Source organism: Siphateles boraxobius, unplaced genomic scaffold (genome assembly GCF_051911475.1).
Source record: "Siphateles boraxobius isolate OS27281-9 unplaced genomic scaffold, OSU_SipBor_1 31, whole genome shotgun sequence".
NCBI classification, from domain to species: Eukaryota; Metazoa; Chordata; class Actinopteri; order Cypriniformes; family Leuciscidae; genus Siphateles; species Siphateles boraxobius.
The window spans coordinates 21,073,179-21,086,426 of NW_027508931.1; the positions used below are offsets into that span (position 1 = coordinate 21,073,179).

General features: G+C 43.0%; 1 protein-coding gene across 1 annotated transcript; it reads right to left on the minus strand.

The window, feature by feature from the left end:
• Positions 1-3,673: 3,673 nt before the first annotated feature.
• On the minus strand, positions 3,674-12,428 carry olfcu1 (olfactory receptor C family, u1). Its single transcript, XM_077194030.1, has 6 exons — positions 12,293-12,428; positions 7,858-8,264; positions 6,277-7,092; positions 5,892-6,119; positions 5,687-5,810; positions 3,674-4,621 (listed from the first exon to the last, which is right to left on the minus strand). Exons 1-6 carry the CDS (start codon positions 12,426-12,428, stop codon positions 3,717-3,719), a joined length of 2,616 nt encoding a protein of 871 aa, XP_077050145.1. The 3' UTR covers positions 3,674-3,716.
• Between the last annotated feature and the right edge of the window lie 820 nt (positions 12,429-13,248).

Sequence of the window (13,248 nt, forward strand, 5' to 3'; positions counted from 1 at the left end):
CTGACTACAGCTGCAGTCCACTCTTTGTGAATCTCCCCCACATTTTTGAATGGGTTTTGTTTCACATTCCTCTCCAGGGTGCGGTTATCCCTATTGCTTGTACACTTTTTTCTACCACATCTTGTCCTTCCCTTCGCCTCTCTATTAATGTGCTTGGACACAGAGCTCTGTGAACAGCCAGCCTCTTTAACAATGACCTTTTGTGTCTTGCCCTCCTTGTGCAAGATGTCAATGGTTGTCTTTTGGACAGCTGTCAAGTCAGCAGTCTTCCCCATGATTGTGTGGCATACAGAACTAGACTGAGAGACCATTTAAAGGCCTTTGCAGGTGTTTTGAGTTAATTAGCTGATTAGAGTGTGGCACCGTGCGTCTTCAATATTGAGCCTTTTCACAATATTCAAATTTTCTGAGATACTGATTTTGGGGTTTTCTTTAGTTGTTAGTTATAATCATCAAAATTAAAAGGAATGAACACTTGAAATATATCAGTCTGTGTGTAATGAATGAATATAATATCCAAGTTTCACTTTTTGAATGGAATTACTGAAATAAATCAACTTTTTGATGATATTCTAATTATATGAGCAGCACCTGTATATTGTGCATGCACCTCAATCTATACCTGTTTATATTGTATATTTAAATGTATATTTGCTTATCATTGTCAGGACAAGAACAAAAATAACCAATAAGCTGGACGTAAAACAACAATAAAAACAACAGTTAATAGCTGCATATACGTTATAAAACTTCTAAATATCGATTGAAAATGTTTGTTAAAAGTTTATTTTTGTATATATAAATATTAAGCCAGCTATTAAATATATGCTTTTCAGATGTTTAAAAGAAGACTTTGTTTTTGTCATTTTACTTTAAGCAGTAAAATACGACTCATAAGATTTAGCATGATACTATGCAGATATTAAGTAAACAATGTCAAGATATCAGACTTGGGAAAGTTAAAGATATGAAACTATGGTATATATAATCCATTATAACTTAAGTGGAAACAATTATGTTCATTGTGTGTTATAAATCATACTCTTAATAATTATAACGACAAATAGGTAAGCATTATTACTGCTGTTATGATTATTCATGAGATGATTGTCACGGGGTGTGTGGGAGTTGAAGGAGGAGGCTGAGTCTGGAGGCTTCAATGCAAACAGTTTACTGAATATATATATATATATATATATATATATATGAAAACAACAAACACGTACAGGCAGGATATCAGGCCAAAGGAAAACTCACGCACCAAAACCACAGTAACATAAACACATAACGTTGACGCAATATTTACACAACTAAGCACTTACAAGAACCGACCAAGACAGACTGAACACAAGCAAAGTAAATACAAGAACAAATCAAGCATAACAAGGTGGAGACAGGTGACACGGATGAACGAGCTGATAAGTGAGTGAGTGAGTTCAGGTGTGGAGACAAGGAGGATTCTGGGGAGTGTAGTGCAGACTAAGACAGACAGGTGCGGACGACGACTGTGACAGAACACCCCCCTTCAAAAAGGCGCGAACTCGCACCGTAGAACATCAATGGGGTGGGGGGGTGGGCGCCCTGGAGGCTGACGAGGGCGTGGCTGATCTGGAGCAGGAAGCCTGTGGGGCAGAACAGGACGTGCAGGCGGCCAGGGCGGAGCCGGACGTGCAGGTGGCCAGGGCGGAGCAGGATCTTCAGAATACCCCTCGGGCGGCCACGGTGGAGAAGACCCTTCGGGCGGCCACGGCGGTGAGGACCATTCGGGTGGCCGTGACGGTGAGGACCCTTTGGGCGGCCACGGCGGTGAATATTTTTCTGGTTTCCGTGGGCCTTTGGGCGGCCACGGCGAGGTCTCCCGCGGTGACGAAGTCTCTGGGCTGGACGGGACCAGCGGTGAAGGCTCTGGGCTGGACGGCGCCAGCGGCGAGGGCTCTGTGCTGGACGGGACCAGCGGCGAAGGCTCTGTGCTGGACGGGACCAGCGGCGAAGGCTCTGTGCTGGACGGGACCAGCGGTGAAGGCTCTGTGCTGGACGGGACCAGCGGCGAAGGCTCTGTGCTGGACGGGACAAGCTCTGTGCTGGACAGGACCAGCGGTGAAGGCTCTGTGCTGGACGGGACCAGCGGTGAAGGCTCTGTGCTGGACGGCGTCAGCGGCGATTGCTCTGGGCTGGACGGCGTCAGCGGCGAGGGCTCTGGGCTGGACGGCGTCAGCGGCGAGGGCTCTGGGCTGGACGGCGACAGCGGCAAGGGCTCTGGGCTGGATTGCGTCAGCGGTGTGGGCTCTGGGCTGGACGGGACCAGCGGCGAGGGCTCTGGGCTGGACGGGACCAGCAGTGAAGGCTCTGGACTGGAGGTCTCGGTGGGATGAGACCCTGGAATGCGTTGAGGGGTGCTGGCAGGCTCTACGAGGTCGATGGTAAAAGTAGATTCACTATTTACCAGCACCCACTCAACACATGCGGCGAAATCATGGCGAGGACCGCTCCCTGGGAGGCGTGCCCGGGACCGCTCGCTGAGGCTAGCGATGTAGAATACACACAGCGAGCGGTCAGGATAGTGAGTGAGGCACGCCAACTCCAGAAAATCCCAGGTGTGGGACTCCAGGGAACGGTCCTTCTGTTCCAGGCAGAGGAGAGCCACAGCGGGAATGTTCATTTTGTAGGTCGGTTCTTCTGTCACGGGGTGTGTGGGAGTTGAAGGCGGAGGCTGAGTCTGGAGGCTTCAATGCAAACAGTTTACTGAATATATATATATATATATATATATATATTATATATATATATATATATATATATATATATATATATATATATATATATATATATATATATATATATATATATATATATATATGTGAAAACAACAAACACGTACAGGCAGGATATCAGGCCAAAGGAAAACTCACGCACCAAAACCACAGTAACATAAACACATAACATTGACGCAATATTTACACAACTAAGCATTTACAAGAACCGACTAAGACAGACTGAACACAAACAAACTAAATGCAAGTACGAATCAAGCATAACAAGGTGGAGACACGTGACACGGATGATGATAACGATGAACGAGCTGATAAGTGAGGGAGTGAGTTCAGGTGTGGAGACAAGGAGGATTCTGGGGAGTGTAGTGCAGACTAAGACAGACAGGTGCAGACGAAGACTGTGACAATGATACAGCACATTATAAGGTTGTTAATAATGCATTATGCGTGCATTATAATGCATTAAGAATACCTTTATGATGCATTATAAATACAGGCTTCATCTGGTGTTATAATGCATTGTACTCTTAAAGTTATAATCACAAATAGGTAAGTCTTATAATGTTTTGTAACTATTGTTAAGATAATTTATCAGATGATGCAACATATTATAAGGCTGCTTGTAAGGTATTATGCGTGTATTATAATGCATTAGAAATACCATTATAATGCATTATAAATACAGGCTTCATAGATAGTGTTACCAATTTTTTTTTTATTATTTGAAATTGCTTTATTTATGTCAAAGTGGGTATCAAGTAATTATAATTACACATCTGACAATAAAGTACAGAAAATTAACTAAAATTTGTTATTTATTCCATTCAAGTGACAGACTAGTGGCTCCCATATAATTACAAAGAATACAGCAGTCATAGCCAAACAATATGATAAACCGAAATGAAATGATGTCCAGATGGACAGGGTCAGTGTCATGTTAACATTTCATTTGGAATTTTTTCCAGTCATTCCCTTCTTAGTGTTTAAATCAGGCCTCAACAGAATTACATAGCATTTAGGTATAAAAATACAAAACAGAAGTCCGAAAGTGGAAGCTAGAATGGCAAATATCTCAACAGCCACTGTGTATTTCCCTGGTGTGCTGTTGTATGCTGGTATAAATGAGATCCACACAGCAAAAAATATGAGCATACTAAAAGTGATGAGCTTAGCTTCATTAAATGAATCTGGAAGTTTCCTTCCAAGGAAGGCAAGAGCAAAGCACATACAAGAGAGCAGCCCAATATAGCCCAACACTAGATAAAATCCTAGTGGCCAGACATCTTTACATTCTAGCACAATCTTACCACCCTGATAGGATGTGTTTTTGTAGGGGTAAGGAGGTGCTAGTGCCAGCCAGCAAGCACACAGGATAACTTGGCCTGTTGTGCAGCAAAAGATGAAAACCCTTTGCTGTGGAGGGCCAAATAGCTTTAGAGAAATGGACCCAGGCATAGTGGAACGAAAGGCCAAAAGCACCACAATGGTCTTGACCAGTATACACGAGATACATAGAACAAAGCTGATTCCAAATGCAGCTTGGCGGGCACGGCATGTCCACGGCGAGGGCCTGCCCACAAACACCAGTGAGCAAAGAAAGCAAAGTTTGAGAGACAACAGCAATAGAAAACTCATCTCAGAGTTGTTGGCCTTAACGATGGGTGTGCTTCGAAAAAGGAAAAAAATCACTGTGATAACAGTTGCCAAAGCGACGCCAAATAGAGACAAAGAAATGAGAATGATGCCCATGATTTCACGGTGTGACAGAAACTCCTCAATGCCAGCAACGCAAGAAACCCTTTCTTTGTTTGGCCAGTAGTACTGGGGACATTTGGTACACTCAGTAGCACCTAGTAGACATAAACAAACACTGTGGGTCAACCATATTTTCCATATAGCACACATTATTACAAGACTTTCTGGAATACTTGATTCTGTTTGGTCATTCAGCAGTCAGATGTATCCTATACATTCATGCGTATAACTGCCCTAGTAAAAAATAACTTAGACCAAAATCTTTTAAAATACATTTATTTCACACTAAGTATTCTTTAAAACAATAAACATAATTTATTAATATATCACTTAAGACTTTCTGATATAAAATTATATTTAAACTTCATTTGAAGTATTTCTTTATTGCGCACTGCACATTTCTTAATATTATGCCAAAAATGTGTTTTAATATCACTATTAATAAGGATGGTATGATCTCTATTTAATTTCAGTCTTTAAATGCAAGATAATGTGTACCTAAAGTACACTTGCAATAGTTCCACTTTAGCACAATCAAATACACTTAAGTATATCTTTAGTTGGACTTTAGCACTACTTCCGCACAATTAAGGTGCATTAAGAACAAAATTAGTTCTTTCAATTTAGCAGACTTTAAGTATACCAGTTTAGTATACTAAAAGCACAATTGCATTGTATTTGTATTACGAAAATAAATATGTAAATGTATTTGTAGTATACTTAACACAAAAAAAAACTTATTTCAAATACATGTAAGTATTTTTTTTCACTAGGGTGAAACTGCTGTTACTTTCATATCATTTGTGTCATTCAAACTCAATGGACACCATTGTGTCTTTCTGTTATTAATATTGATGCTTTATTATTGGTTTTACTATAATACTGTTGCAGTGTCTCGATTTCTTGCCCTAATTTCTTGCCCTATAGAGGGTTGTTGGGCTTTGGGCTAATAACCAGTTAAATTGTAAAATCATTTATACTCAAATCATTATTTTAAGTCCATATATTTATTTATTTATTTAATGAGGAGTAGCCATGTAATAATGTATAGATAGATAGATAGATAGATAGATAGATAGATAGATAGATAGATAGATAGATAGATAGATAGATAGATAGATAGATAGATAGATAGATCATCTAAGCTATCATATATTTACCTGATATATTGCTGATTTCCCCTTCAGCACAGGGCAAACAGTCAAAGCAGCAAACAGGCTGTCCCGGTCGAGTGGCCTGGCGAGTTCCAGGGGGACAAGGAGGGGTGCAGAAAGAAACAGGAACCTGTATTCAAAACATTATGAAATCAGGAATCTCCCAAAACTTACAGGTCTACAACTGTTTGCCATAGGGGCATAGGCTCACCTCAGTGTGTCCCCCTGCCCACCGAATTAACCCTTTATCTATCTTAAGCTGCTGTCCATGTGGGGCAGAGCCATCATAAGTGCCCACCATCTGAAACCGAATGGTACCCCTGTCATTTCTCTGCCAGTTTATGATGTCATAGAGGGGAATAGGCTCTCCATTGTTGTCAAAATACACCTTCTCTTTGAACTGGTTTGTAAAATTCACTTTTTTCAGGTAGTGAAGAAGCTATTTAATTAGTTAAGGCAAACAGTATAAAATGAACATAAATAGAATTACAGTATGGAATATACATTTGAATATAATTGTTTAGCAAGATAATAATTTGTACACATTTTAAAATTGCTAACATACAAAAAGGTTCAGACAAACACATAAATATTACCTGCCATGGAGAGAACTTTGATTCAGTTTTGCAGAAGTGGTCTGACCTTTGTTCCTCAGAGCCACATTGTAACAGCTGATGTAGAGCATGAGCAATAGCATACACTGCTTTATAGACATTGTATGAAATCCTCACCCTTGATACATCAGTATAGCTATTCTCAGTCTCCATCAGATCCTCTGAGCCAGTACAGAGTGACAACTCAGAATCACCACTGTCCTCATAACCTAGGCTGCATCCAAACAGTTCCTCCCAAAACATGTTATTGAAAACAGATTCGGGGCTAGTTGAAGGCCTTACCCCAAGGAGAAACTCAGCCAAGCCTGGAATAGTAGTGCCCCTGAAGGAAAAACCCACTGTTCCAGCCAGAACAGGGTGAAGTTCAGGGATAGTGAGAAGTTTGGCTGTCACCCAGGCTTCACTGGCCACCCACTGCCACCTCGTCAAATTCCTGTGAGCCACTTCAGCCAGCAGCTCCAGCAGCTGTCCTTCAGTGGCAAATGCTATAATCACTCGTGCAGTGGAACCCTCCAGGCTATTAAGAATAGCATTTATTTGTGCCTGGGAAGGTGCTTTTGGTATTGTGTGGTGAAAGGCTATGCAGCCACCAACTCTTTCAAGCTGCTCAGTAAAGGCCTGGATACCATAGTGACTGTAGTCATCATCTGTGCCCACTGTGCCCACCCACCGCCAGCCAAAGTCGGAAACCAACTGGACCAGTCCCTGCACCTGAAATACATCACTGGGAACAGTACGAAGGAAAGAAGGGTATTCCTTCTTATCTGTGAGGCAGGTACAGGTCGCAAAGTAGCTTATCTTGAAGTAGGGTCAGCAAAAAAGGATCAAGAAAGAGAAACAGAAAAGGGGAGATTAGGGGAGATGTAAAAGGTGAAAGCAAGATCTTGAATTAGTCTTTTTGGCAGATTTTATTTTTCTAACATTGTAAAAAAATTAATAAAATTGCTAAATCAAACATTTGTAGAGGGAATAAACATAAGAATAATCAATAGAACAATGCACATACATATATTTTGTTGCACTGATCAAGTTATAGATGCAGATTTTTTTTTCCCTAGAGGTTTTCCCTTTGTTTGCTGCTGAAACAACTATGTCAAATGCAAATTAAGTGAGAGGCATATTTTTCACAATAACTAAAATTCACTGTAATCAATAGTAACCGGTAAAATCAGTTGAATAAATAATATGCACTAAAAGCCCCAGGAAAGCATGTGAGTGACCTTTTGATGAAACATTCAAAAAGACCTGTTAAAGATTTTTGCAGGATCACAATTGGCATGTTATTTATTCAATAATATGTAATAACAGACAGTATTAGTTTATAGCTGTGAGTATTTCTGATGTGTTTTATGAGCGTTAAACGTTTTAATAAATGAAAGTTCCTTGAAGTTGGACATGTTTATCAAGACATGAAAATTAGAGGGGTTAAACAGAGTTTATACATATTCACAAAGCTTATATCTATTATCAACACATTATTTTGCTGACAGTTACACACTGTTAAAGGCCAGGAAGGTTGATAAATAAATATCTATAATTATAACCTCTTACTCAGACTCTTACCAATGGAATTCCAAATGGACCCAAAGTTTGTGCCACGGCCCGTGTAGGCGAAGATGATGCCAGACCGATGACAGCTGGCACAGGGGCAGTGGAAAGACATTTGGCACTGCGAGCAGCATCAGCCTGTGTTTGACTGGAGGTGCCGTTCACCAGGAAAAGCACACTCCGCAGGCTTGTGTGCACATGATCACAGCTATCCAAGATCCGATAACCTAGTGTCACTCCTGGTAATAAACTGGAATTATTGTTGATTTCTTTAATGGCAAACACCATTGTTTGGACCCAGCGGAATGCACGAAAATCAGACCTGTTGAGAAGATGGACAGAGAGCAAAAATAAACAAAGAGAGAGCTGGTTGTAGCAGTTGTGAAAAGGTAACAAACGGTCTGAAAAAAAAAAAACAGTTCCTAAAAGTGATGAACATCATTCTTTTAGCATAATTATACAGCATATGTTATGAGTAATAAAACATGAATCTCATTCATGTAGCATTTAAGGTTTATATCCATTATTTTAAACCAACTGGTATTTTTTATCTTTTCATTGCTGTTCTCCTTTCTCTGCATGCCGTTTCAAACACACCCGCTGCACTCTTGATGTTGTGGCTGTTCAGAGTAATTATGGTCCGTTTGCGAAGCTATGTAGTGCATGGGAAAAAGCCCTCCAATTACAATATCACCATCTTGTTCCAGTACTGGTGAATTAAAATCACCCAATGTCCAGCACCTATTGTCCTTTGAGGTGCAGAGATTTACTGAGAAGTACAGCAGAAGCAAAAGACCCAATGGTGCCATTTCACTCACTGGCATCTTACTGGCCATTGCTGCATCTTTCAAATCTGACCATGGAAACAGCTAGTGAGGACACCAGAGTGTATGGAAGTCTAGAATTCCCAGCTATATAAGATATATAACAATGATGCCAAATGAAACATCAGGTGAGACTGGCCAATGATATACATTGTGGTCATGTGACTCCCAGGTCATGTGATTTAACAGTGTTTCAGATCAGAAGTGCCTTGCATTAGGGATCATTCTAAAACTTTTGAAGATCTCGAATGGCAACTTATAGCTTAGAATTGTGTAACATTTATAAACAATAATTTCTACAGAAAAAGACTAAATGGGTTACATAATTTTCTACAGATTCACTATAAACAACCAATATTTTATTTTCATTTTGTGAATATTTAATGTAAACATAGAACAGACTAATATTGATATTCTGTTCTATATTAAAATGAAATTAAATGAAAATACTACTCATTTAATTTGACTTCTTATTTTATGTGGATCATATTGAAAATTTTCATAAGGCTTACTAATATATACATCAGCCTCCACAGGAAATTATATATATATATATATATATATATATATATATATATATATATATATATATATATATATATATATATATACTATTTCAACACTGCATGAAGGACATTGCATGTGCATTTGAGAGAGATGTCTGTGTATTTGGATCTGTTTGTAAGTGTTACGTATCCACTGGAGGCAAGCGTGACATTTCTGTTACGTATCCACTGGAGGCAATCTGGTAGAGAACCCAAAGGCTACTTTAATGAACAAAACAAGATTAAACTAAAACATGACGTGGCATGGAATTCAAAACTCAAAACAAGAACCTGGAACAAACATTCAATACTAGACAAAGGCTGCGTTTACACTTGGCATTAACATGCGATCACCGTGATCCGATCAAGCAGATCAGATCACTATCCAATCAGGACATGGACCGTTTACATTTGTTCACATTAAGTAGCCTTTGTATCTGGATAACTATTCGGATTTCTGCATAATTTTTGAATTAGGTCTGTGGCACGACACCAGATTAAGAAGATGATAGCAATTAAACAATGTACCAATTGCTTTCACTTACTCACTTTACTTTCCTGTGCAATCTCCGTCTTAGATCAAATTAAGTTTTTTGAACGAAGGAATACTTCCAGAGTTGATCATACAAATTTAACTGGGTTGATCATGTTAAACAAGTCACATCATCGATCATCTGGGTTTAAGGTTATAATGTGCAATGACTATATTGACAGAAATGGGAGATTGATAAACATGCTGAAACAATAAAAACATTCAACATTTAAAACATTACAAAATTCTGATTATTCCTCTCGCAAAGCAGCGTGCAGCTCTTCATTAGGATCTCATGACTGACTGTGATTGTACAGGCGATCGCCTCGTTCAGATAATGTTGCACAATTAAAATGAAAAATGACACACATAGTATCATGTAAGTCTAAATCATTTCTTGTCTAAACTGCGTCTGGCCATTATTTTCTGACAGCCACGCAGGGAGACTGGGCAAGGATTTATATGTCGTCCACCTGTGAATGCAGAAACGATAGCTGGATTGCGTTTACATTACACTGAGATCCGATCACAATGCGTCCTCGACTACCTCCGAACCTGGACACGCTGATCGGATAAGATTCTGATCAGAAGTGCGTTTACACTTGTCTTTTCAATGTGTATGTGGACAACATCCGGATACAGGTCGCATGTTAATGCCGAGTGTAATCGCAGCCAATTACACAGGGCAAACATGAGAGTTTAAATACAAAGACTAATTACAAGACAAGGAACACCTGTAAACAATGATCAGACGATTATCAAATGACAAGACACATGGCAGGGGTTCAGGGGATAACATGACAGACAAGAACAAGGAACAAGACGCAAAACCCAGACAGTGACAGTAAGGGATACAGAAGCCACTGATCAGTGTTGCCGCGGTCATTCCCCTGTGTGCTCCGGCACTGGTAATGGGTCCTATTTCCTGAAAGAGCAACACGGGTGCGTTTGTGTCTTTTTCAATATGTCATTCCACCCGTGCGTTTCTGGATGCGGTCGTTGCTTTTTCCTCTCTGATGGTCACAATTTTTGCATCACGTGTTGAGCTATATATTTATGTATATATAAATATGTGTGTATAGATATTTATATGTTCAGCACGCTGGGGCAGCTTTTGTGGACAGCTCATGTTCTCTCTGCGGGAATACGACTTTCGCGGTGTTGAGATCGAGACTCGCCTTTGTCCGCGAAGCGCGAGTCCCCATTACCATGCCCCACCCCCGTGTGGGATGGGTGATCGGAGGATAGTGATTGATGTCTCGCGCGGTAACCATTCCCTGTGGGCTCCTCACTCCTCCATCACACAGCAGCCGATGGAATTCCTGTTGAGCCTGCTGTTTCAAGTGGGGTTCCCCCAGAGGATAAGATGTCGATAGCAGCATCGGAGGGTGAGCTGGCCTCTGGAGATGACGACTTGGTTGTGTTATCTCCCTCTGGGAGTGTAACATTGCCTGCGCCAGATCCAGAATTGTCAGCTATGCTGAAACGGGCCGCCGATGCTGCCGGGCTCGAGTGGAACCTCCACCGTGTCCCGTTCAGTCTCGGTTGGAGATTTGGTATCTCGGGGCGGGACGAGCTGGTTCTCAGCTCGCCGCCCCAGTGCTTTTCTTTCCCGAAATGCATGGAGAGCTTATCAGGTGGTGAACGGCACCTTTCTCTGCCAGAAACTGCCTGAATAGCTTTTCCCCCTCACTACCCTTGATGGAGGAGCGGTGAAGGGTTGCGAGGTGTCCCTCCATTGGAGCGGTCTGTCACGACACAGGTGCACCTGTGTCTGGCGGCTGCTGCCTTTTGGGGGGACCCTCGTCCCCCCCTAATGCCTGTGAGTTCTCGTCTGTTCCGACGGGCAGAGTTTACCAAGCCCCTGGGCAAGCCGCTTCCTCTTGCGTGCCATGGTGCTGCTACAGGTCTGTCAGGCCAGGGCACCCATTGCATGCACGAGGGTAGCCCAGAACGTGCGCTCATTGGTGAGCACCGCACTGCATCCGACCTCACCCTCCGGGACACGAGTGTCGTGGCGTGTGTGACCGTCCAACTTAGTGGTCCATGTTCTTCCCGGACATGCATGACGAGGACACAAGGTCCTGGAGGACACCCTTGTCTTCCCGTGATCATTTGGCGACATTCTCTGGCTTTCCTCCCCTCGATGGGGACACTGCTAATGGGTACACTTGGGTTACCCAGGTTGAATGTTCTGTTGCGATGCAGCGGTCTACCAGGCCCAGATGCTCAGGGACATGCATGAGGGCAGGACTGACCCAGGGCTCTTTGATGAGCTGCTTGCCGCCACTGACCTTGCTCTCCAGGCGACGAAGGTGACTGCACACTCCCTGCTAAACGCCAGGCTAAGCGGGGCTAATGAGACGGGCTGCTCAGAGATGCTGGTCAGTTTTTCACAGAAGCTGGTAGCAGCTTCCCCCGGTGAATATTTTGTTCTCCACTCCCCACTCCTCCAACTCACCCTATTGTGGTTAAAGAAAGAATTGACACATCCATCTCTGAGCCCCCAGAGGTCCCGGATTACAGTGCGCGCCGCTCACGAGCCTCACCACTCTCATCCCCCTCTGTCACCAGACCCCTGCCAGAGCATGTTCCCGTGGAACGCTGGTCCTTCCCAGACAGGAAGCGGTTACTAACCGTGCCCCCACACCGGGACGCTATGGCTCCCCTGTCCGGGCCGGTCATTCCGGTTCATGACCCCGCTGGCACAGTTCTTGGGAGCCTGGCTAGAGCTTTCCAACCTGTCCCGCTGGGTCGCGAGAACCATCAGGCTTGTCTATGCGATTCAGTTCGCACGGTCTCCTCCCGCTTCAGGGGATTCCACTTCACTATGGCCCTGTCATGAGAGCGCCACCCTACTGGCAAAGAGTGTGATCGAGACTGTCCCTCCAGCCGAAATGAGGTCCGGCTTTTACAGCCCCTACTTCATTGTACCCAAGAAAACCTGTGGGTTACGACCAATCTTCGACCTGCGCGTCTTGAACCGATCCCTCCACAGGCTTCCATTCAAGATGCTCACGGCCTAAACGCATTTTCGAATGTGTGCGGCCACAGGATTGGTTTGCAGCGATCAACCTGAAGGATGCCTACTTCCATGTCTCCATTCTTCCTCGACACAGACCGTTCCTACGGTTTGCTTTTGAGGGGCGGAAATAGCAGTACACGGTTCTCCCATTCGGGCTAGCCCTGTCTCCTTGCGTCTTCACGAAGGTCATCGAGGCAGCTCTTGTGCCGCTACGGCAACACGGGGTTCACGTCCTGAACTATCTCGACGACTGGCTGATCCTAGCTCACTCTCAAGACCAGGTTTGCGAACACAGGGACTTAGTGCTCTGGCATCTAGCTCATCTGGGCCTTTGGTTCAACTGGGAGAAGAGCAAACTATGCCCCGTGCAGAGGATCTCTTTTCTCGGTATGGAAATCGACTCGGTCGCCATGTCTGCGCAGCTTACGAGCGAGTCGCGCGCAGTCACTGCTGACTTGCCTCAAACAGTTTGAGGGCAAG

Excerpts from the sequence above, each read along its gene's own strand:
- olfcu1 (XM_077194030.1), bottom strand. The coding sequence starts at position 12,428 with ATGACCGGCCCGGACAGGGGAGCCATAGCGTCCCGGTGTGGGGGCACG. Across the intron at positions 8,265-12,292 it reads GACAGAGGGGGATGAGAGTG|GAACTGTTTTTTTTTTTTCA; the intron begins GTGAGGCTCGTG and ends CATCACTTTTAG. Across the intron at positions 7,093-7,857 it reads GTCCATTTGGAATTCCATTG|ATAAGCTACTTTGCGACCTG; the intron begins GTAAGAGTCTGA and ends CCCTACTTCAAG.